General features: G+C 40.6%; 1 protein-coding gene across 2 annotated transcripts in view; it reads right to left on the bottom strand.

The window, feature by feature from the left end:
• Nucleotides 1-611: 611 nt before the first annotated feature.
• The window catches only part of met (MET proto-oncogene, receptor tyrosine kinase), a 76,635-nt gene continuing 50,607 nt past the window's right edge, over nucleotides 612-26,639 (bottom strand). Inside the window, exons 11-22 of one of the 2 annotated variants that reach the window (XR_010666672.1) lie at nucleotides 25,262-25,471; nucleotides 21,623-21,772; nucleotides 15,732-15,885; nucleotides 14,396-14,530; nucleotides 13,082-13,342; nucleotides 9,333-9,413; nucleotides 8,347-8,528; nucleotides 7,985-8,094; nucleotides 7,643-7,808; nucleotides 7,413-7,549; nucleotides 2,108-4,346; nucleotides 612-1,998 (exon numbers count right to left, since the gene is read on the bottom strand). Coding sequence is in view for 1 of the 2 variants with exons in the window: in XM_020637234.3 (XP_020492890.2) it covers nucleotides 4,043-4,346; nucleotides 7,413-7,549; nucleotides 7,643-7,808; nucleotides 7,985-8,094; nucleotides 8,347-8,528; nucleotides 9,333-9,413; nucleotides 13,082-13,342; nucleotides 14,396-14,530; nucleotides 15,732-15,885; nucleotides 21,623-21,772; nucleotides 25,262-25,471 (1,890 nt within the window). In the remaining variant the exon portion in view is untranslated. Of the gene's footprint in view, nucleotides 4,347-7,412; nucleotides 7,550-7,642; nucleotides 7,809-7,984; nucleotides 8,095-8,346; nucleotides 8,529-9,332; nucleotides 9,414-13,081; nucleotides 13,343-14,395; nucleotides 14,531-15,731; nucleotides 15,886-21,622; nucleotides 21,773-25,261; nucleotides 25,472-26,639 lie in introns of both variants that reach the window. The other variant, XM_020637234.3, reaches the window with a different exon arrangement.

The raw sequence follows: 26,639 nt of genomic DNA, 5'->3' as shown, positions 1-26,639 counted from the left end.
CTTTGACGCAACATCCTGTGTTTCCACGGCAACTGTCATGGTGGCCGCCACAACAAGACACGTCCCATTACAACATGTAAAATAATGGGTTTCTCTGGCTTTGATAACTGTTGGAAATACTTGTAATGTAATGTAAGTACTTATCAAAATTAATTAAAAATGGACTAAACCCATGTTATATATTTCTTATTTTAATGTCAACATTGTAATAAAATTCAATTATTGTACATTTAATTTTGAAGTGCTACTCCGTCATAAGTTCGAAATGACATTTAAGCTAGGCTACATTTAAATGTATGCGTAGCTTGTGCTGGTACACAGCAGTACAGTACAACAGCCTCCGAGTCTGACATCAGAGCCGCATGGAAATGCTGAATTCTTTTCATTGTTCAACATGACAGTGATGTATGAAGAAGACGCCGTAAATCAATTGCACAATATTAAAGTAGGAGGCCAGTAAGAACCATGTAGGTAGTACTTTTAACAACAGGGACTTATAATTACCGTTCTGTACAGCCGTGCGTCTAAGTTTTCCCTCAGGGGAGAAGTTTGTTCAATAAAAGAGATAAATGTTTGGCTCGTAAAACAACAGGATGTAGAAAACCCCGGCGTACTCTGGTAGTATAGCTTTATTACACTGACAAAGTCGATTTGACATTACATAGTAACATGTACCTTCAGGATTTTTTTTCATGGACAACAAAATTATACATATAGACACAGAACAGACAGTGTTAAGCACACACATCGTGGTGTAGGATCACAGCAGTCTCTGAGCATCATGTGGGGAGTGAGGTGAACATCTCGCAGCAATGATCACAAGCTAAATGAGCAACCACGTATATGTTGAACAGACCGTTTTTTTATAGCATGCTACAAATCCCACACAGACCCTACGATCCCTTCTCCGTATTTACAAAATGGCAGTGATTCAAGGACTGATTAGGTGGCTTTGTTCATTGTTCATGGCACTATTCACTCACCGCTGGTCCTTCAATCGGACCAGATTTCGAGGACAAGGCTCATCATCAATACAAAAATATAGTACAGCAAATTTCTTGTCATAGCAAACATTCATACCTGTCCGTCAATGGCCCAGTCACATCAGCAGCCATTCAGATACAATAAAAAAAAAAACTTTAAAGCTGCTACAAGAAGCAAAGATAAAAGGAAAACTGACCACATCAGCGGTTTGCAAGTTTTAGCCCATTAGTGACAAATTATGTTGCATCACAGCAAAACACTTTAGGAAAGTCAGATGTCTTAATCTACTGTTTAAAGCCTCTTCTGGTTTCTATTCATTTCTTTACAACATTAAAATCCGACCCTTGATTTGCTTAAGTTATACCGATCATTACACATAAAGACAGGCTGTGTAGAAAGTAGATGGTCACTTTTTTTAACCATAAATATTACCCCAATTCAAAATATAAGCAGAATATTCTAATAAAAACTAATTTTAGACAATCTGTAAAAAAAAAAAAAAAAATTACAACAAGGATACAGATCATATATCAAGATGAATTCAATCAAAATTATGAAGTTGATGATGCACGAAAAATCATCAATTCCTTATGCTAATATTAAAGATCCAGTAACAACGACTTTATGTGATTAGTTAATAGATTAGTTCAGAAATGTTTCATTTGGGCCGGTATCGATTTTTTGGGGCCAATATTGATATTGGGGAGAAAAAAACAGATATATCAGCCGATATCTTTCTTAGATCATGATCAATCTGTTTAGACAGATAGATATAGATATTCAAATGTATTGTGTTGATGCAGTTATCAAACACTTGTGGAAAAGATTTATAACGAAGAAAAGGTGGTCACTAAACTGGAAAGTAACTGTGCATGTATGTGAGTCACCACTTAATGCTTGCTGTGATCCAAAGAGCGCCCTCTGCTGGTGACAGAGGACTGCTAGTGTAATACAATGATACTCAACTGAAGTGCTATCTGACTGGTAAATAAATCTAGTAATATCAGCACATACCTGCAATGAAATTAGCCCATACTGATAGTGACTTTACACGCTATTATCGGCCGTCCGATTAATCGGTCAAGCTCTACTTCACCCTTAAACAGATATTTGATCACGTTACCTGGATTTCAGATACATAAAAATCTATGTAACTATCTTAATGTTTATCTGTTTATTATAAATCTCTTTTTAACCTTACTGCTTGTGTGATAAAAATAACGGCGATTTAACTCTCTATAGGACAGGCGGAAATCTGCTTTCATTGATGCAGAGAAAATGAACAGGTCCGAAATAAACCTTATGTGTTGTGTATCGATAAATCTATTACTTAACTGTAAATTACAAATTATTGGTCCATCTTTGCCAAAAACAAATTCTAGGTAGAAGCAACAATTTGTCTATTTGACTGTCAGTAAGTAAATAAAATCATCAAACTTCACACCTTTTCATCATAGTCTAATGTAATGTAGTACAGAGCTACATTTTGACTGAATAACCTCCTATCATTGATGATAAACCACTCAAGCAAGGCTGAGAAATGTGATTTTCATACACTGTAAAGAAATTACTAGAATCCTTAAAAAGAAAAGAAACATTGATAGAAAAAAGACTTCAACTGCAATCTACGCTTTGAAAGAGTGATAAAAGACGAGATCACTTTCAATTTGTCTGGGATAAAATTTGCAGACACACTGGTATTCAATAGTTCTGCTTATGACTTGTCAACCAGCCATCAGAAAGAAAGAGTGAAATCCAGCTAGCACTGATTAAAGCACACTCTTTGATTTGAACCCAGATGAACACAGGAACAAACTCTCTGAGGTAAAAGATTCAACTTAAAAGTATTCGAGGAAATCTTAATAGGACAACAACCTCTTTGAAGTGTTGGCTGATAGTTATTTCATTATTAAAATGAAGATCAACTTTTAGGTCTTTAATAAGCCAAAGGCCTTCTGGCTGCACACCCTAATGTCCTTTATGTAGGAGTTAATTTAAACATGTACAGAGATGCTCTGTATCATATAAATGTAAAGGATATGAAACGAGAGACTGATCCGACAAACACTTAGCGATTCGTCGACTGACAGAAGAACCTCCAGGACATGTCTCTCATGTGTTCTCTTTTCTTCTCTCTAAGGAAACCTCAAAACTTTCAAGCGTGTGCACGTTGTTGTAGTGGGACACTTATGAAATGGCGGATTGAAAAAAGTAAAATAAAGGGCGCTTCTCGTACTTTTCACTCTGGGGATTTAGCACAGGTGAGTCACGACTAAGCTCTTAGACTTAAAAAAAAAAAAAAAAAGATCCAAGCCATTAAAAGCTAATTTATCCTACAACTAAAGCATCCAGTGAACTGCACACAGGCAGCATGTTTTTTTTTTTCCACATCCCACCTTCCACCTACACCTTTTTTTTTCAACTCACCCGAGGCGCTACAGTCTATGAAAAAGGCTTCATTTATCTCTCTGAGTGCAGGCGCAGGGCATGCGAGGGAGGCGTATAGTCTTGTTTTTGGCGTGTGGAGGTGGGACATTTTCTACATGGCCATTTGTCAAACATTCACATTACAGACGGATACCAGCCACATCCGGGTATCGAAGCACATGCCACCCAGAGGAGCGCAGACACCTGAATTGTCTCCCTGTGTGGGTACAGCAGTCAGTGAGATGGTTTTGGATTTATAGTTTTGTGCTTCTGTGACAGGTGGGCTTTGTCCGCTGGGAGGCTTCGAGGAGGAGTTCCTGTGCCTGTTTGATTGTTCTGTAGAGGAACAGGAAGGCTGACATCCTGTCCTCGGGGTCGATGAAAGGTCAAAAAGGTTGTCCAAAAAAAGTCATTGAAGTCGGTCCTATAGTTCAGGGAGGACCTTGTCTGTTTAAGGTCGATGATCTATGTACATTGAGTGATCAGTCAAAAGCTGCAAAAACTGTTTGTTTTTTTTTGTCCTCAGCATCCAGTGTCCAGTGTTTGGCAAGTACATACAGTAGTTCTTCATCACCTCACTGCTTCCTCCCATCGCTCCTGGCCTCAAACTATAAGTCTTCGTCCTCCTCCTTCAGGTGCAGCACTCTCGCTCCACGCGGCAAAACAAGGAGGACTGTGTCGGCAGGGACGTGGAGGTGGAGAGATCGGACGAGGGGTACGGAGAGGAGGAAGCGGGGTCGTTAGTGGAGGAGGGGGAGGAGGCGAAGAGGGAGGGGTAAGGGCTCATCTTGTCGATGTTGACGTAGGTGGTGTTGAGCAGGACGTAGTGCTCCCCGCTGAAGCTGGAGAAGATGGCGGAGATGCGCGACACCAGCTTGGAGAAGGAGGGCCGACGCTCCGGCTTGGGGTGCCAGCACTCGATCATCACCGTGTAGCTGGAGGAGGGGGAAGAGGAGAGAGAAAGAGGAGATGCTTTAAAACTCACATTTCAACACCTACATCCTAGAAATAAGTCATATATATATGAACTTATTGGAGTCATAAAAGTGTTTTTTTTTTTTTTAAAGATTGGGATTTTTTCTGCCTTTACTGTAGAGATAGGAGAGTGGATAGGGTCGGAAATCAGAGACAGAAGTAGTCTGGAATGATATACAGGAAAGGTGACACAGGTCGGACCTGAACCCGAGCCGCGCTCCAGGAGGACCACAGCCTCCGCACATGGGGCGCACTTTCTACTAGGCTTGCAGTGCCCCATTAAAGTTCATTTTATCTGGAAATATGCCCTTTTTGTGAAGCCGTTTGAAATAACGTTAGATGCAAAAAAGGTTAAATGGCACAAAAAATAGTTTGAATATGTCAATAATCCATTAAGCTGATTAACAAAAAAGTCACTGTGAACTACTCAATTATTGGATAATTAAACCAATAAAAGCATTTTTATGTAAATACTTTTACTTTGTAGACCAGCTTCAGAACAATTTTGAAAGCATAATAACTTGTATCAAGGAGAACAACGCCCGTCTGTGAACTGTGTGACTTGAGTTAGTATGTGCAGGCTCCATGCACTGTTCATTGTTTACAGTCGCACAACCAATTTGAGACGCATCCAAAGAGTTACAGTTTGGAGACGACCTCTACAATCAGATTGTTATCTGCCTTCACGTGAAGATATCTGTTCATAGGAATTAATAAAAGACCTAGATGGACGTCTGTTGACAGCACATTGGTTCTGGTATTTCATTAAATTAAAGAGTTCTGCCCCCTTTATCCCTCTCTATAAAACAACTGTCTTCCAGCACACAACAAAGCCTGCCCAAAGGCTATAAGTTAGAAGTATTGGGACTACAAACAGAAAATCAAGATTACTTCCTTCAACAAAAATCTGGTCATTTCCTTCAGGTTCTTCATTTACACACAGAAACTTTTGGACATACATTTAGACAATGACATATCTGGAACTGGATTTTACTTTTTTAGCAACATAGTCCCAACCAGAAGGGCCTCCAAATTGGGGCTCTGGTGGCGTAGTGGTTAGTGCATGTGCCCCATGTATGGAGGCTATAGTCATCCAAGCAGACGGCCCAGGTTTGAATCCCACCTGTGGTTCCTTTCCTGTATGTCATAACCAGCTCTCTCTCTCCCCCTGATTTCCGACTCTATCCACTGTCCTATCTCTCCAATAAAGGCACAAAAAAATTACAATTTTTAAATTATTCTGATTCCTGAAAATGTTACTTGTAGTTTCTATTCGGAAAAATGCCAAACAATAACTTTTTGTGTCTATTTCTTCTCTTTATTGCATTTATTTTAAAGAATGTGGGACTTTTTGATCCAGTAGATCTGCTAGGTGACACCTCCGCTATTCTGAAGCCTCCACTCTCCTCCAGCAGCACACCTCCAACCCCTCTCCACTCGCGTTCACACAAAGGAGTTCAGCACAAGTGGAGGACAAAATTGTCCTTGGCTCCAGCTGTAATTGCCTGTGACCGGCATTGTTGTGTTAGACTCTTCTCTCATCCAGTTTTTTTTCCCCATAAAAGAATGAATCATCTACCAGGAACAATTGAACCTTGAAGATTGACTTTATGTTTTCAACTTTGTCAGAACGGCTTCAGTCTGAAATGCTATTTGTAGTTATTCCATCACAGTCAGCTATTATTCCCTCGCTACTGTCATGCATAAAAAATGAAAAGGTAAACAATGGCTTATTCTTCGCTTTGCCTTAAGATAAGTTTGACTTTCACACCTACGATTAATCATTTTTATCATTTAGCAACACATCTCTGCAGCCTTTCAGAAGCTGACATCTCGGAAATTTCTATTACAATTTATTTTCTCAAACTCGGCACCCCTTAAAAATGAAGAAAAATGGCTCGATCACAACAAGCCTGAGCTATCTGCCAGCGTCTGCTATCACCAAAACATCCAGCCAGCAGTCACGAGTGAAGAATTGCCGGAATGTTTGCAGACGTGCATCACCTCCTGCCCGTCTCTCTGTTTAATTTACAGCTTGGGAACTTCTGGGCCTCTGCCTCCCTCACCTGAACACTCCCACTCCCCGCTAATTTCCACACACACACACACACACACACACACACACACACACACACACACACACACACACACACACACACACACACACACACACACACACACACACACACACACACACACACACACACACACACACACACACACACACACACACACACACACTACAGACAGGCAAGGAACACTTCATCGGGTTATCTCACTCTTGGTCTCGGTTTCAGGACGGGGGGGGGGGGTCAGAGTTTTAATTGATAAGAATGATTCAGATTACAGCAGTGTTAAGTGGGTCAACATGTGTGTTAAAAAAACTCTATTGTGATGTGATGTGACTGTCTACATCAACAGGAGGCTAACACATATTCAATAAGTGGCTGTATTTAGCGAAGAGTGACCATATAGGACCATGGAGCTGGAGGAAAGCCGAAGGTTAGCAAACGCTCAGTTGTTAGCACAAATGCTAAATGTAGAGCTCAACAATGACCGCTCACTTTTTCCAGAGACCACAGTTTATCAAATAAACATGTACTGACATGTAACAGAAACACATTCTTAAGACCAAAAACTCCTCAGGGAAATGCATACTGGCGATATAAATCAAGGGAGGAGAAGGGTTCTATTGTCATAGACTTGTATACAATTAGACTTTTTACCACTTGTGGATTTAAGTGACTAAATAGCTGCGATTGTGTTTTTAAGTCTTACTGATGTAGATGATGGATAGATGAAACTTGTCAGGTTTTTTATTTACAGTACGACTTCCATTGCTCACACGGCTCCCAATTTCTCCCTGCTGCTCTCCCCTGACTCCAGACTCTCCCTCTCCTTCTACATGATGGTTCTACAGTTAATCACTCACAATTACCGAGCCTTGACATTTAACTAGAGGAGGGAAGTGACAGGTGAGTATGTGTATGTAGTATGTTTAAATGTCTGCTGGTGTGTGTACTCACAGTGCGTCAGGGCAGAACTCGGGCTGCAGCAGCCTCCTCCCCTGCAGGAGGAACACGGTGATGTCGAAGGAGTTCACATCAGAATAGGGCGGGGCTCCACGTGTCATCAGTTCCCATAGCAACACACCAAATGACCACTATAGGAAAAACAATTGAATTAAAATACTTATCAAACTACCACTCTTTTTCCCGACACATTTTTCATGAGGTTTTAGTGACTGACTCCTCACCACGTCAGACTTGGGCGTGAACTTGTGTGTCTGCAGACTCTCCAGAGCCATCCACTTGACGGGCAGCTTGACTCCGCTCTTGTTGTGGACGCTGTAATATTCTTTGTCATAAACGTCTCGAGCCAGGCCAAAGTCGGCCACCTTCACGGTGTAGCTCTCATCCAGCCTGTCGGAGAAAAGGGAGGAAATCTTTTAATCTATTTTACCCCCTTATTCACTCATGATCAGCAATTTATCTCCCATTAATTTAGCAATGCCTCCAATCTCACTTTAGGATCAATAAAGCTTTCTCTCTGTATTATCGACCCAAACTTGATATGGAATGTGTTTACTTTAACTTACATGCAGTTCCTAGCAGCCAGGTCTCTATGGACAAACTTCTTGCTGGCCAGATACTCCATCCCTCTGGCCACCTGAAGTCCGAAGCCCATCAGGTCCTTCACTGTCGGGTTCTGTGGGAAGAAACAACCATCAGTTGTCTGAAATAAACTTTATTTTGGTTTCTGCAGCATTGACTTATCTATGCAGAATGTATTCAATGTCTAAAGTGAAATCACTGTTTTGCAAAGCATCATTTCAGCAATAATCATTTTCCACAAGTGCCTACAAGAGGATTTTTTAAATTCAAAACTCTGGGACTGTACAATGTCATTTAAGCACATACAGCCTTTACAGGATGTCTCAATGGCTCATTGGAAACATACATGTCCCTCATCTCTGATGAAGTTGCGCAGGTCTCCATGCTTCATGTAGGGTAGAACCACCAGCGGAGAGCCCTCTGGAGGCAGACAGATTCCCAGCAGAGAGAGGACGTTTGGGTGGCTAAAGTCTTTCATGATGATCCCCTCCTTCAGGAACTGGGACACCTCTTCCAGATCTGTGATGCCTTTGTAGAAAAAAAATAAAGAAAAAATATTAATACACCCAAGAGATTAAAAGAAAAATCATTCTAGATTACGTAAGGACAGGGAAGTAAACATTAGCAGAAATTGTCCATAACTGCAGGAATAAAATAAATCAACCTTCTCTGAATATCCTCACCCAGACCTCAGCCATGCCAAGCCCCCATTTGCCAATTGCATTCATGACTCTGATGTCGCGCACTTTAAACCCACTGACTCTGCAGTAATCTGGTTAGAGATGGAAGCTCTTATGTGTCTTTGTCTCTTTCACTTTCAACTACTTGGCTTAACAATAGAAATATATATCTTATATAAGACAACAGAAAGTGAAAAAAACAATGACAAGATGCCCTCTGAAATCCCTAAACGTATTTAAAGGTCGAAACCCCAGTGGATCGAACCCCAGCTGGTCAGGAGTGTATTTGGTATCTCTTTGTGACAGCACTGAGCTCTCCTCTATATTACTCCAGCATCAATCTCCCTGCATCCATCTGACAGGTTACACGATTAGGGGGAACCCTAACGTCATCCTCACCATGCAACGCTCATTCATCACCATCAGCTCGGCTGAAAACGATTCATCACTCTGATGAGATGAGATCCGTAATGCAATTGGAGCGTCATGATATCATACAATGATATGCAGTATAAACAGGTGAAGAATGTAATAATTACAGGGGGGTGAGAATACGTTTGAGATTTTTTGGATTCTATGAGAAATCTGAAAAGTAAAAGCTGCTGGTTTTAAGTCATAACTAAAAATAAATCTGAAAAGGATTTGTACTCACGGTTCAGAGACTTTACTGCACAGTGCTGCTTCTGCCCATCTGGTTCGAGCAGAGTTCCATGGAAAACACATCCGAAGTGACCTGCAGGTTACAACAAGACGCATTAGTCTGAAGTATTCAGTATCAGTGACTTATAATGCTTCTGTTTAAACCTGTAAAGACCTTCAAAATACCTCCAGCCCACACAGAATAAGCCTCTAATTAGAGAGAAAGATTGTAACGAGTGACTCATGAAATGCACCACTTTGCAATGTCATCGCTGTTAATACGTCAGGTTGTTAACCAATTATGAAATGTTTTTATTAGGTAGTCGACCAACACATTTGTTGGCCGACTACCTGCTTAAAATGAGTTTCATCTGCCAAAGAAAATCTTGCTCCTACAACTCTCCATGCCGGGAATGTCATGAGTCATCACCAAGCGATATGATTTTCCATAGTAGCAAAAAGATCCCCCTATCAATCAATCAAAAGGAGCTCTTTGGAAAGCTTGGCCAAGCTAGGGCAACCATTACTGACACTCCACTTTGTTGGGTGGGAACTCTGCCACTGCATCTCCTTAAAGTCAACTTTTGTTCCGCAGACTATTGTTTTCCAGTCGAGTCAGGCTGGACAAAAGGTGACATCCTTTTTGGCCACTAGGAGTGACTTTACTTGGACGTGGTGCGTTCCGTTTACCTCGGAAGTCTAATGTCGGAGCTGAGAATGAGGTCACACCCTGAGTTAACCTTGTTTCAATTAGTTGGCAAAAACAAACAAGCAACAAGCAGCATTTTATTTGTCAAGCTAACACCTGGCGATTACAACACACTACGTTAAAGTTTGGGCGCAAAAATAAGATGACAAAGATAGAACTTGCACGATACTATCAATGTGAAGGATTTAATTACACAAAAAGAGGACTAGGTTTCTAATAAACAAAATAGTTCCAGCTTTAACGCTACTGTTGATGCACGTAGCATCCATGTTGGATTTTAACTTGAGCTACTGAAGGTTTTTTTCAGAGTTTCCAAGTTGGAATTCCAACTTCAGGAGGGTGTTTCTGAAGACATATCAGACAGGTAACTCACAATTTCCGACTTCCTAGACCAATGAAACACACTACAATTCTATATTGAAGAAAACCAGAAACTACTGAATGAAACGATGAGGTAATTAGAGAGATGTTTACTGAGGTAAAAATTAAAGGTAGAAGGATTATTTTCTCATAGATTTCTTTCAAATTGTAATCTTTTCTTTGTGTGCAACCAGTGGAGTTTCCCCCTGCTGGCCATTAGCGAGAATGCAGGATTATTTTACCTTTGAGACCCAGAACATTCGCCCAAGTCATAGATAACTTATAAACACAACTTTAAAACATTTAGAGTGTTAAATGTCATGACACTGTGATGGCTTTCTAGAAGCCCTGAAGCCCGAACCGAATAGACACCAGACATCAAATTTAGATGCATCATTGATGACACTACAGCACCAACATCTGTACCTAATCACATCACATTAAAAGAGTACGTACATTTAATTTGGCAGCAGAGAAGCCCGCTGAGAACGCCTAATCAGATACCAATTCCTGGAATGAATTTTCCTGGCTAACAAACCTGAATGTGATTCTGATTACATCCAAGTAAGCAAACAACAGTTTCTAAATCATGCCCATGAATGGTAACATCTGTATTGCACCGTCTGAACAATAAAATCTGTTTGCAGAAAGATACTGAAATCCATTTTTGGAATTTGTGCATCGAGTATCTTTCATTTTAATCTTGGCTTCTCAACATTTTGATTAAGATCTTGCTTTCTGCCAGTTGGCTCCATGATCACAGCAGCTCCAGAAGTCAGATAAAAAATGATTCTCATATTTTAAGCAGAAGCATCAAGGTCATTTCATTTAGTTATGCAATGTTTTATGTTTTATTTTCTCCATGTAGAAAACAATTATGTCTGACTCTTGTACGTGTCTAGCTTGTTTTCCTGTCACAGCTAATTCAGATCATCTTAAATTACCATCATTCTCACACTAAATCTGCCCCCTCAAGTAACCCAGTATGAAGCTGTATTCATTAATACCCCCACAAGCTAATAGCCTGCGCCAAACCCCCTTGAGTTATTGTGCATTTTATTGAATTATATCTCTTAAAGACAGGAGGTCTTGCCCCAGACTGCAAGGGGTGTAGGAATAAAATGAGCACGGCGCTCTCCTATCACGTCCCCGCAGATGTCTTATAGTGTTGGATTACGTCTCCAAACAATTGGTGCGGGGAATACTAGCTGTGAACAAATCATCCTACGCCTCTTTAAAAAAAATCCTTCCTCCAAATCCAGGCCCCTTTCTTGAGGGGATAATTCAGCTGAAGGGGGGCCGGAGGGGTTTGGGGTCTTTCTCCTCAGTATGTTGAATTTGATCAGTGGGTCTGACCCGCCTACTTTAACAGAATAATGAGGTGATTTTTGTGTCTGCATGTCAAGCTTGTGGTTGGATAAAGCTGCCAATGAAGCCCTTTATGGGTGACTTTAGCTTTTGTAGAGCTCTGGATAAATCCCTGAGATGGCTGCATGATGGTATCGCTCCCCATCAGCTAAAATCCCACCATGAATGTTTGAAAAGAAAAAAAAGCTTTATTGTTTCTCTTGTGCAGCACTTAAAGCTCCTGTGACGAGTATTTAGGTGGTTATGAAACAGACTGGAAAACAATATTGAGGCTTCTAAGTGACCAACAAGACTGAATAAAACCATCAGCAGAAAGATCGATGGTTTCTAAATTGTAGATTTTAATGCTTTTATCCCCTGCTGCAGGGTAGGGGTCAAACAAGCAGAAACAGCCTTTGTTTACATTTTCCACAGCAAAGACTCACAGTGAGTGATATATTTGACAGTTAAAAACAAAAAAAATGAGATCTTTCACCAGAAAACAGTACTTACATTTGTTCAGATCAAGATCAACAGAATTTCTTACCTACATACCTACTACCTACTGATTGTAGTAAGCAGTAAGTGATGGTATTTTTGTTTTCTCGGTACGAACTACAACATTGGATGCCAGTCAACAAAAGAATCTGTGAACTCATCTATGTAACTTTGTATTCGAAACACCAGGTAGTACATACCTCACAGGAGCTTTAAGGTCAGAAGTTTTTTTTGTTTTTTTTTAGAGGTTGATGAAGAAGCGTTTTGTTTTTCGATAAACTAGCTTTATTTCTTAATGCAAATTACCTTTTTTAGTTCAAACAATTTGGGGGTGTAGGAATGAAATAATAGAGTAAAGTATGATTTTTTTGTGGGGCTCTATGTGCTTTTTGTAGAGACAGGGCAGTTGATAAGAGTAGGAAATCAGGGAGAGAGTGGGCAATGACATGCAGGAAAGGAGCCAAAGGTCCGATTTGAACCCGGGCCGCCCGCTTGGAGGACTACAGCCTCCGTACATGGGGCGCACGCACTAACCACTACGCTACCGCAACCCAAGTAGGGTATATTTTAAAGTTTTTGGTTTATATGGATCATAGATATATCAGTTTTAGGGTGTATGATTTCAGTTATGGTAAGGATTTAGCAGCAGAGTGTAGAATGCTATAAACAATAGGGCAAATTTTATTAAAGGTGTCATCATGTAGCTTGTTTAGAAGAGTGTTGGACTCTAGAAAAGTGCTTCAAAAAGACCACAGTACTATCAAATTAAATAAATACTATGAGACCGAGAAATATGATATTCCAAAACGATCTATTCTAACAATAAAGACAGTATCTCTGTGACTGACCTCTGCCGATGACCTGGTTGAGGTGGAGAAGCAGATGCTCCCTGGCGATAACCACATGCTGCACCTCGGTCAGGAGGTCTGGATGGAGGCAGGACGGGTCGATGTGGACCGAGGCCATCAGCAGCGGTGACACCAGCTCGCCCTCCATTCCCAGACCAATCCCTCCTCCCAGAGCTCCCAATCGGGGAGACAGCAGCTCCCCGTTTCCCCCGTAGACGGGAGCAGCCGACCGGCACGTCTCTGGCCTGTCTGTGCCCTGATCTGAAGGAGCAGAGGAGATGAAGGAGGTCAAAGATCAACAACTGTATCAGAAGAATCTCCAGGGGTCAGGGTGTGTTACATGATCAGAAAGTGAAGCCTACAAAGGCCGAGGGCAACATGACACTGTGATGGAGCACGGCTAGAAAAACAAAGTTTCTGATTTCTTCTCTGATGCTGATAGCGGAAGAAAAAAAAACCCTTCAGACTTTAAAAAAAAGGAAATTTTATCCAAAATAGACTCACCAGACGACAGAGAGGACTTACAGACGTGGGGTAAGTGGTTGGAGCAATTATCAACCAAATATAAGCTTCAGACACAGATCATGCACCACTACTCTCCCTGAGGACAAGCATTAGTTCAGTCTACCTTCTCACATTTTGCCTTTTAAGTCAGTTTTCAGAAGCAAGAAAATTGCTGAGCCAATCATACTTAGGATCATGATACAAGGAGCCCCCCTCACGCCCTAAGGACTCAAGCTTAGGAAACTTAAACCACAGGTGACTCTGAAGACAACATCCACGTTTTGACAACTTATTAGCTTCCAGAAGACAGTTTCTCCAATATGGACCATGTCTCATAGGAATTTCAGCTTCGTAATAAAAATGAAAAAAAAAAAACACGACGTGACAGTTTCTCAAGTAGGGGTGCCATCTTTTACCATTCAACAGGAGGTTGAGTGACAAGTCCAAGGCAGAATGTGAATAAAGGGTTTCTTTTCCACCTCAGGGTCATCTATTGGAACCAAAATTTGCACGACCTCCGACCTTTTTTCTTTGTTGTTAAATTGTTAAATTTCTTGTTCCAAAAGTCAAACTGGGTTTAAAAGGCTGCACACTAACAAAACAGTTATCATGATTGACACAGCTGGTTCAATAGTACTCATCAAAATGTACCACAAGGCTACTGGTGTTAGTTCAGAACTAATAAGTCATGCACTGCTAGCGTAGCATTTAGCCCCAGAGGGAGGGAAGCAGGTAGATGAGAGGGAGGGAGGGATGGAGGGGTTATGGGGGTAGGAGAATGACAGGGAGGGGCTTATCTGGTTGACGTACCCTCAAGCAGGTTGGTTCTATAGTCGACTGACTCGTGGGAGACCATTTCGTTAGTGGGGCTGACGCTCCTCGCATTAGCCAGCCTGTCCAGATGCTGGATGTGACCCCGGCCATCAAACCACACCTCAGACAGATCTAGAAGGAGACGGAGGGAGGAGGAAGGAAATGGTAGCGATATATAAGGGGATAAGATGCACGTAGAAGGTAAAGATGAAAGTGAGAGACAGGTTGAGCAGATAGAAAGGATGGGATGGAGAGAGTGGGGGGATTAAGAGAAGAAAAAAAGATAAAAGATGAGGGAGATTGAGAGGTGGGGGAGAGAGGAGAGATTTACTTAGGAAGGCAAAGCAGTTCACCAACGCACCCACCACTCACAATCTTCCTTTAAACCCACCAGGCAAACAAATCCCAGCATAAACACAAGCATACACATAATGAAAAAAAACAACACACTATGCAAATGTATTAAAACTGACAAAAAACACACTTTGCTTTAGTGACCTTTTTGCTCGACTCTGCAGCTGCCCTGTTTGGTTCCGATGTTCGTCTTATCTCAAGTGTTGTATAATGAAGTTAAGTAAAAGCCTCTTTTAGACTCCTTAAAAACAGATTCACTCTCAGATTAATATAAGAGTATTAGGGCCAGGCATAAGGAAAATAAATGAATGGAGGGACAATGTCTGATTCATTCTAAAGTCAAGCTGTTTGCAGATGATATTCTGCTCTTTGTTTCAAACGTCTGCGACCTGTAGGTGAATACAATACTGGTGACATTTTTCTTTTTACTTTGACGCTATTGTTTACATTTCTACTTCAAATTGTTGTATCAAAAAAAAAATGGTATGGGAGATGGAATAGTCTTAACTTTGTTGCGGAAATACTGAGAATAAAGATGCAAAACCCTTTCAATGAATATAGAAGTATTTACCCCCGATTTGTTACCTTAATTGGCAATATAACCACTTCATATTTAACAGTCAAAACAAGAGATGACATCCTTATCATCTAATTTCTCCCATACAGTTTGCCTAAATTCTCGTCAGACATGTTTTTTTTTTATTTGTAAGCATTTAATTTTGACAATCTTATTCCTGTTGCTGACTACTACTGGTACCTTTTCATTGCAAAGTATTTCAAATTCACTCAATTTTTAAATATTCCTCTGAAACCTACAGGCTTCAAAAACTTCAATAAATGTGACCTGACTGAAGAGTCTGCTCAACATTAGATTTCAAAGTTTAACAAAGGATTGTGAAATCAACACATCAAGTTTAGGATGTGGCAGAAGTGAGCGGGCCCACTGACTCTTCCCACGACCTGATATCTCTGCTCTTACCATCAATGTGTTTGTTCCTTCTCCACATGAGCAGCGAAGCCAGCATCAGCAGCAGCAGGCTGACACACACACAGCCCACGATGAGGCCTGTGTAGTCCTGCTCCTGAGCCAGCGTCACCTTTCCCAGATGCCTGATGGAGTCCGCCTGACGCCACTGAAGGGTGAGAAGTTAAGTGAATTTTAAATTAAAAGAATCATTTCAAGCAAACTATCTTTTCTCTTCATTGAATAACGTAAGGTTTACTAAGAGGGGGCTGGCCGAGTGAAGGCTCTAACACTAGATATTCAACGTCATACTAAATTCAAGTTTACATTCAGCTTTGGGGTCGTCTTCATATTGCAGAAATGTCACTGTCAAAACTTTCAGAGACCACTGTATGCATAACACTCCAGCAATGTCATGCATGCACACACAAGCATTTAACCCGCATGAAACTGAAAAATTCACACACATGGTATGCAGTAACACACACACACACACACACACACACACACACACACACACACACACACACACACACACACACACACACACACACACACACACACACACACACACACACACACACACACACACACACACACACACACACACACACACACACACACACACACACACACAGCCTGTTGCCTCGGACTGAAGTCAGATTACATCGGTGATATAGCCTCTGCCATTATTAGGTTTAGTGAAAATGAGCTTTCTACTGCAGATGGGAAACTGTGACTCTGGGATATTTGAATGTGTATGCTGGTGTTTGGAGCTCTGGGTTATTGTCTGACCCCTTCCCCCCCACACCCTGTGATAACGGCTCATCCTCTGAAGGCCAGTCTGCAAGTCAACAGTGAGGACGTTGATAATGTGTTTGGAGCACGCCGCTGCCTCACCAAAATGTGATACTTGGATATTATCTTTTTAAGAATGACACGAGGGGCGTCTGGAGCTCAACATCTAATATCAGTTTGTTCCAGAAAGGTTTTTCTTGATGAAACATCTTATAACCTGCAGGTATGTTTGGAGGATATTTGTTTAAAGGACACATGATAAGAGCAGCATTGTATTGCACGGTAAAAATAAATATTCTGAAAGTTTATTAAAGACTGTTTGACCACTGACACAACCACCATTTCCTCTTAAAGTTACTGTTTAATTATTAGATAAACACAACTTTGAATTTTTGAAATGTTTCTGATTCCTAACTTGAGTCACACACATAGACTGTAAATATTACTGGACAAACCCTGGCCCGTCTGTTACATAGGCAGAAAATGAGTCCAATCGACGGCCGCATCCATATTGGATTTGCAGTCTCAACCTAACTTCGGATCAACCTAGCAACAGCAGTAAGGCGGGACCGGCGGGACTTAACTCCGCCCATTCAGCTCGACGTTAGCAGTCCACTTGACAGCATAGCTAACGGCTAGGCAGCTATCATCAACTATTCCTGCTCGTCCTGAGAAAACTCTACAAACAGTAAGTTAACATTTAACTTTTCTACAACACATTTAAAACAAATTATATTCAACCCAAATATTCAATTAAAGTCTTAAAACTACACTTTTTTAAATATACAATTATGGTTATTAGTTATTTGTCAGAGCAGTTAGACTTTGTCAGTGTCAGCAGAGAAATACATTAACAAAGTTTTATCCATAAACTGTAAATAAATATGAGACATCCAGAAGAAATCATTATTACAAAGCATACAGTTCATGTTACTGTTCTGACAAAAAGAGGAATGTCTGTGTCTTATATTTACTGATGTCAACAGTGATGAGGTGAACATGACAATTGAAAAATAATTATTTAGTATTTATTATAAGACATTTGTTTTCTATTGAACCCCGTGAAGTCATGGAGTCTGTGGACAGTGTCAGCTTCACACCAAAAACTTTAAGTATTAGAAAAAATAGTGTTTAAGACTGGCATCTATTATGATGAGTTGCAGCTACCTTGTTCAATATTATTCCTGCAGATGTGACTCATAACAAAAAAACACCCTGAGCTGTCACATGTAGTTAACTGTACATTTTGTGTTGTCTGAGGCATTAATTGAACACCTTTGTATTTCTCCTATAGACACAGTGTGGATTATTGGTGACTGGTCCGTCGAGGTGCCCAGAGAGCTGCAGAGACAGAGGAAGAAACCTGAGCTTCAACAACATCTGTATTTGTTGGTTCTTCTGGGGTGGACTTCGGTTGCTTCTCTTCAACAGCTCGCTGTGAGGGAGGTCTCCCCCGGATGGCCTGAGTGATGTCACCCACAGACTGAGAGCTGAGACGGGTTTTAAGCCTTTTGACAAACCGTTACACCGCGCCCACCTGTCAAGCTGGTCAGCTACACGCCTTATTGTGAATAACTCTTATCCTTCATCAAATCAAAACTGATGAGTCATCAAAACATTCATCCCCCCGTACAGTGTGTGTCCATCGAGACATGAGCTAATCACACCTATTTGTTTGTTTTGTACCAAGCTGTAAACATGTTCATCTCTGCTGTAAAAACAGACTTTTTTTAATGTTGTTTTTCAGATTAAATAAATATTTCTATATAAATGCACTCCTTTATGTCTACTTATGAGTATACATTTCAGATTAATGCTCAACTCAATAGCTTAGGGAAGGAAGTCTACTTTTACACAACTTCTTATTCTTTTGATAAATACTAATGTAGTTCATTTCTGAAAGTGGGATGGAACAGAGTCATTGCAAAAATTTGCCCTTAAACACAGCCCCATTCTTAAATCAAGATACGTGGAGAGTAAATAAGATCAATAACTGGTGAATAAAAACACAGTTAAAAATGATTTAGAAATGTAGTCTTCCCTGATCAATATCACATAATATCAACTTCTCCCATCTAAACTGGACAAAGGGTTTTAAAATGGGAAGAAAATAGTTTGATTGCAAGTTGTTTGGAGGAGATCTAGTTTTATTTGAACAGCATGAATACAGTCTTCCAAGGTGCAAACCCTCCTCCTCCTCCTGAAGCCTGTGGAGCTCGTTGATGTACTGCTGTCTTATCTGCTGGCCATCTTCTCTCAGCAAAACTTCAACTGTTGAAAAGTCATTCTGAAGAAGCTCGAGCATGTGACATGGATCCAGGAGAACATGGACTTTTAGTGAGGGGTCTTCAGGATGGCAAAGAAAGAGAGAAAATATCAGTTATTCATTAAATCATTTTGTTTGTTCTCATCTATTTTTCTGTATTCATCTGTGTGTAAGAGCACATTTATAAATTCAACAGTGTACTACCCAGACAACAAAGGTCCAGTATTCAGGTAATCAACATCTATTCAAAGTTAAGAAAATAAACATTATTGTAATCATGCTGTATTCAGCTCACTCACTCACACAATGATATTCCACATCAAATTGTCTCAGATTTTGTGAGGAAAAATTAAGCAGTTTATTGTGGATAGTACTTCATCTTAACATGAAACAAATATAACCTGAATTATTTAAATCATTAACAGGTCCCAACTCTCTGTGCTTTAGTACAGAACATACAGTAACTCATTTATTATTAACATGAGCTCAGTACATGGCTGTATTCTTCAAACTATTTCTTATACTTTATATCTATGTGCTTTATATCTTATTTTCATTCCACATGTTATTTATATTTTATATTTCTACTGCTATATTCTGTGTATGAGTTCAGTGAAAATTAATATGGTTATTAATATAGTTCTTAATGGTTACAGATGCTCTTACAAAGTGAAGTTTTTTTTATTTGTTAATAGTTTGCTCAAATCTTAAGACACTACATCAACCATGTAACGTTAATGTCATCCTCTATAACCTACACAGCACATTAGGTTCAGTTCAGTTTATGTTACTGACGGATAATTACTACACAAAGTTTGTTTTTTAATGTCGACATTTACGTGAAGTATAACATTCATCATAACGTCAGATAACCACCGAGGTGAACCTTTAGCTTCTAACATCACACAAACTCATTATTTTCAACAACAACATCTTAACAACAAACATTTCTAAACCATTGACCGTAAATAATGTAAATAATGTAAATAATGTAAATAATGAGCTACACAGTTAGCCGACTGGTTTACAAGCTAACGCTAAACAAGCTAGGTCCGTAAATATAAACACATGAGTAAGCAGTAAATATAACACTACTATATCACTTACCGAAGAAAACTGAAGCATCAACTTGTTGGATGGCCTGTTAACCGCACAGCAAGCCATGTATGTTGTCAGATAAGTGTTAAACAAATTCTCCAAACGAAGTAAAAAATAGGAGAAATCAGACGGGTCAAACTGTTAGCCTCCTGACCTGCTGACCTGACAGACAGATGCAGCGTGCAGAGCTGTCAATCAAATCTGACACAACCCTTATATGGGCATAGTCGTTTTCCTTAATAGAATAAAATCCGATGAGTTATAAAAAAATTCACCCCCCCCCCCCCCCCACAGTGTGAGTAGAAGGGGCCGTCAACTTCTCAGATATATCTTGTTTTTTGAACCAGGCTGTAAACATGTTGATTCCTGTGGTAAAAACGGGCTTTTCTGGCTGTGGGCTTATGGCACTTCCGGCGCTTCTGCAGCCAGCCTCAAGCGGAACCTCGAGGAACTGCAGTTTTTTGTACTTCCGCATAGGCTTCATTTTTCGAGACCGGAGGTTGCCCCTTGGTCACACAACAAAAAAAATGACTCCGCACTATCAGTCATTAATAGAAGACTTTATATGTATGAGTGTGACTGTCTTTACTCGACGTCCCCTTCTCGTGACACAAAGGATGCTTGACTTACACCCGAGTGACGAGACAGCTGGATGCTGAGCCCTCTCACTCAACACACACTGTGTAATAAATTCTCCCTGAGCTGCTTTTTCATACGGGGCCGCATTAGGACAGGAGAGTTGCTGAAGTTTCCTGTGAATGATGTGGAACGCTGAAGGAATGTGGTGCTTTCCATGTATTTCCCACAGCGCCCAATATGGCCGATGGCAGATCTACCGTGCTGACTCATACAGTTACATTTGCCTGTAACCTGGATACAGAAAATTTTAATATTTAAACTACTTCCATAAAAGTACATTTCTGAGGTTCAAGTTTTTTCTAACCAAGTGATATCAAATATAAATATATGTAATATATCACAAGAATTCACGAGGTACTAGGTCTAGCACATTCTCGATCCATCCATCATCACTGTGAGTTATGTTGTTGCTATGTGCCAATTAGCCTCCTCCTACTCCTCATCCTCCTCCTCCTCCTCCGCTGTGCTGCTTGCGGTTCAAACCTGGGTCGTCCGCTTGGAGGACTATGCCTCTGTGCATGAAGCGCGTGCACTAACCTCAAGGAGTTTCTTTAAAGTGATTGAGGGACATGGACAAGAAAGATCTCTCACCTATGTTTGAAACCAGTTATCTTGTTTTTTTTACTTTTTAAACTATTCCAAGAAGTTTCTTTTGTTTTTAAGAAAATTGGATAGGGATTGTACATATTTACCAACAGAGTTTGAAATGTTAATTAAAATTTATGATTCAGCACATGTATGACCACATTATACTCAAATATTGAAAAAGCAAACTGATCACACATCCTTGTGATCCTCACTTCAAAAGGACCATGAGCTGACTCGATGACACCTTAATTAAATTAATCACATCAAAATTGAACAGTTAAACACACCCTGTCACACAAACACACATGTGCACACACACACACACAAGCACCACTTCAAACACACAACGCTGTTATCATGCTGGGGAGTCAGATGTATGTGTGTGTGTGTTCTTGTGTGTGTGTTGGCAGTATTAATACAGATCACAAAGCTCTACCCAAGACAAAGAACAAACACAATCTTTTACTCCTGAGTCTGACGTAAAATCAAGCTGCATGCGTCTACAGGTGTTCCTCACCTCCACCTGCAGCTCCTTGGCGGGGGTAGCCTGCAGCTCAGTGGGAACAGTGCACTCCAGAGTGTTTCCAACCAAAATCAGACTCTCACAGCTGTGATTGGAAACGGTCAGAACCTGACACTTCATCGCCTCCCTGTCCATCCGGTCACCCTGCAGATGAGGTAGAGGAAAATGAGGGTGAGAAAAAGGAAAATAAAAGGTAGTGGAGAGCAGAAAGGTAAGGAGAACAGATTGAGAGATGGGGGGGAAAGGAAAAAGGAGAGACATATGAGATTAGAAGTTGCGAATGATTCAAGGTTGACCTGCGGAACGTTGAAGAAACAAGTTTTTACAGTTGAAGGTCTGTGTGTCCACAAAGTACATGAAAAAAGGTATTTTTTGCCTTTCTGTTCAATGCAAAACCAAACCCCATTTCTCTGCCCACGAGTCTCATGTTCAACATGAAGATGTCCACATATCAGTGTTTCAACGAATTTAGCAAACTGCAGACATCGTGTGAACAATCAGCAAAGGAAGGGTCATTTTGAGGATTTGTTTTCACATTGGTTTGCCGTGCTGTTTCTCAAGCATTTCTGTGTACAATAACACAGCAAAAGAACAAAAGTGAACACACTGAATGACAGAATCCGAGTTGAGTTAGGGTCTTCTGTACTGCTGGTTAAAATCATGGTCTTTTAGGGGTCAGTTTTAGTTTGTACAATTGAAAGATTAAGTTGTACAGTTATAATGGGCCTTTATGGTGCACTTTCTTAAAAAGATTGACACTTAATTTAAAGTGGGGTCTAACAGTGTGGGCTCAACAGAGTGCAGCTGACGGACTCAGAGCGGAGAGGGAGCAAGGAGGAGCAGTACATGAAAACAGACACTTTTTTTCGGACTTTAGCTATTGTGAACGTACAAAAGTAGGTACATAGATTAAATATACGAACCCCAAAAAGGGTATAATATGGGCTCTTTAAACAAAAAGACAAATTACATTGCAAGGTCATTTTTTTGAGGCATAAAACACAGTCGTTCGCATGAAGATATAAGTGGAAGAAGATGCTAAAAGCTGGTAAAAATGGTGAATGGTGAAGATGGAGGGGGGTCTTTGAGGGGGCCCAGAGTACATTTGTTACCGAAGGTCTCCAAAGGAGTTTTATGTGGCACTGTAGTTTGGTAGAAATCAATCATTGGCCACATAAAGTATGTTTTATGCAACTTACCTTTACAGCTTCTAAACTATTCACAGGATTATAATAAGGCTTATGACAGACACGGCTGAATGACAAAAAGGCACAGCTATGATATTCTAAAGCCAAATTTTGGAAGCAAACTCACTCAAAAATTATTGGAGTTCAAAAACAATAGCGTTTAAAATGTATTGTAAAAAAAAGTGAAGTAAATGAGGTACATCGGGTTTTGGAGGCATGAGTCGCATGTTGGCAGAGTTCATTATGACTCATACTGACCGAGAGTACTGAGCATGAACTGAGTGTGCTGATATGAGTAACACACAGCAGCTCACTCTAGTGGCATGAACTCTAGGCGGGATGACAACAAACACCCCCACTGAGAGTTAACGGGAAGCAAACAAAAGCAAAAACTAAATGTGAGTGTGCGTAACAGAGTTAATGAGTGAGTGAGTTCTGTTTGACTGGAAGCTGTGAAAAAGAACAACACGGCCTAATTTGTCCTTTTTTCTTCCACTCTGGCTGTTTCTTTGTCCGTGGCTTTCTTGTCTCATTCATAAACACACTTGTTTGAGTGCAGCAGAACGCCATAAAGAGAATCATCGCATTCCTTGCGTGACAGCTCAGGATTTTCCAATTTGACACAGAGTCGAGGCTCGCACCTGTTCCTGCACTCTCTCTTTCTTTCTCTCTCTCTCTGTCTCGCACGCTGCACACAAACCACTTCTTCACCCACTCACTTGCAATTAGGACACACACAAAGAACTAGATCTTCAGATATATACTATCCTCATTCAGGGTCTTCTTGCACTGTAGGCGTGACAGAGCTGTACACACACAGCTGAGACGAATTATTAAACGTTACCAATAAAACATCTCTTCAAATAAAACTTTTACGGCAATAATTGGATGTGAAATGCGTCTTAGTCTCCTGTGAAGTGATCGGCAACGATAAGAACCTGGCCATAAGCCAAAATCAACAGCCATGTTCATGTGTGCCGCCTTACTGGTGCAGAGCTATCAGTCAGAGCTAAACATGTCTTTATTTGTCTGTTATTTGGGGGTTAGAATTAACAGTTGCAGCTCAATGAGCCAAGCATTTGCCCTTTAACAGAGATTATCATAGGGCAGGTTTATCACATGGCAGTAAAGTCAGTAAAGCTTGTTTGAGTGAAATGCATGGTACCATCCCCCCCTGGGTAAAAACTGGGGATATGTCTGGGATAACGGGGGGAGGGTTGAAGGTTGGGTTGGTGGTGGATTTAGCACTGGGGCCAAGGTCACGTCTGGGAAAAAGAGAGAGAAGCAGAAAAAAAAACAGCCAGGATCCCACCAGCTGTTACAAACCATCGAGCTGCAGTCAAAAAAATGGACTGAAAGAAACAAGGAGAAACATGTATTTCATTGTGTTCCTAAAACAGGCTCTTGGGGATGTGATGCCTTGTTTGAAAAGCGGCATTAATATGTCAAGAGCTTTGACCTCGGCAGCTAGAACAATGCAAGTCAACAGAGAGAATACATAGAGAGGTACAGCAATGGAGGAGGGATGAAGGGTGTTAATGATGGGAAACAGACCCCACTTCCTGTTTTTCTTTCAGTATTGTTTCCTTCCCAACTTGACCTGTACCATGGGCGGATACATACGTGTGAATGGGTGAACTGGGATGCAAAGTGCAGAATGAAAATCAAGCTACTTCCAAAGTGTGGATTCATCTCATTCAGTAAATCCTTTGCTTCAAATGGACCAGAGTGAAGTTCAGAAGTGTATTGGTGTTTAATGGAAAGTATTTCATATTATTCTGATTTAAAAAAAACTAAACATTACAAGAAGAAGAAGACCTCTCACTTACACTGTCGTAACTTTTTGGTCATTAGCTAACAGCTGGTGAGCCAAAAACCCCTTTATGGGCCCAAACCTCTAGAGGAAGTCCACGGTCCACCAACTACCACTCCATCCATTTAACAGTTACTCTGAGTCTGACACAACATTTCAGATGTAGCGCAACAACATGTGAAAATGTAATTGTGCACTTAACAACTTGTTTTTACAAACTGGGCTTGCTAAATAAAGGAGGCATGATCTAGAGGATGGTGGACAACAAACGTATGCCTGTCATTTGAAATTATGTCACACTTTGAAAAGTAATGTTGGCTAAGATGTCGCCAATTGCAAACATGAGCTATCAAAGGCTGGCATTGTGTTATGAAATGAGTTGTTTTACTTTGAATGATGGCCACATGTCGCACATAATTTTCACTACTCCTTGTATTTTCAGTCGCTGATCAATGACGAAGGCATTAAATGATCAAAAATCATATAACCTTGATTATCAATTAAACATTGGCTATTAAATTGCATCTAAATTTCCCAACCTGAGCGTGGTGTCACATAAAAACCCGCAAAGTGATTAAGATCTAAGAAAAACTTAATAGAGCTGATGACTGAATATGTGAACTTTAGTCTTACTTTGAGCTCCACAATGCTTTTGTTGTCCTTGGAGGTGAGCTTGGGGTCCTGGAAGAGGGGGTCCTCCACATAAATCAGGTCCCACTGCTCTGTGGAGTATCCGTCCAGGACAAACGCCACCTTGGTGACCATGGGCGGCTGCAGAGCGAGCTTGACCAGTGAGGGTGTGGTGCACTGGATGGATGTTCGGTTCTCACCGTACACACAACTCTGTGTAGGAGAGGAAAACAGACAGACGAAGAAGGAACAGGTTAGAAAAATCAGAGAGGTCAACAGGGTCTCTAAATCATTGAGGTGTTTATTACCACCTTTATTAAGTTGTCGATGTTGTCTCATCTTTACAAGCATGCAGGGGCTTATGGGTGACATGAGAACAACTAAAAAGAGCTCGACCATATGCAGTTCCCTACGTTGTACAACCAAATAAAAAGAACGATAAACCATCTTTTACCGCTCAAGGTTTTTTTGTGTCTTGCTTTTTCCTCAGAGAATTTTTAAATATATTTTCCATTGTCTTGTTTACCAAACTGGAATACCTCAAATAATGTCACATGTGCCTCATGGATGTACTTCTTGTGAGGGAGAGCATTGCATTTTGACCGTGCACAAACCGTATCACATTTCAAGCGGAACAGATCTACACATGGATCTGGGAACCTCTTGTTTGTATGAATCCAGATGGGAGGGCCAAATTGAGATTCTAATCAGATTCATAGAAAAAAACGATAAAGAAATTGTCAAAAGTACTGTGATCCCTTACAGAGCTGGTCTGTGCTGGTCTAGCTATGGCCATCTACTGACTAGATCAAGAAGGCACTACTATTTCCATTACAAACAGCTCCCGCCACATCTTTTCTCTGTTACAATGTACTGTATATACTACAGCATGCAGTAATCCTGCACTTTGGCAGTTTCTATTGTACTCAACACATTATATGAGACACCGCCTGTGTTCAGCTGCTGCAGTGTTTACACGCATATCCTGAGGGCACAACAGAGTTGTATCCCCATGTTGGATTCAGCCTGTGTAGACTTCACAGCTTTTGTGCTCAGACCTCCTGGTGAGAGACGGGATTCTTAGAAAATACCTTAAGACCTTTTTTATTGAGGCGTGGCAGAGTTTCATCAAAACATGTGTGATTGAACGGGCACAAAGACGGCGAGGTTGATGTCTGTGTTCACATTGGTAAAGATCACGTTAGGGTTTGAAGAGGCTTAAATGAGCTGCTTAGAGTTGGACTTGATGTTCTAGGTTGTTTGTTAGTTTTTTGTATAATCTTTTATAAAGCGTTGCAGTTATTGCAGCATGCGCTGTTTAGGAGGTAGAGCCCCAAACTCTTAAGAGGACATAAACATGTGCAGAATATGTTAAATATTA

Source organism: Labrus bergylta, chromosome 7 (assembly GCF_963930695.1).
Source record: "Labrus bergylta chromosome 7, fLabBer1.1, whole genome shotgun sequence".
In the NCBI taxonomy this organism is placed as follows: Eukaryota; Metazoa; Chordata; class Actinopteri; order Labriformes; family Labridae; genus Labrus; species Labrus bergylta.
This window is presented reverse-complemented; position numbering and strand designations above follow the sequence as displayed.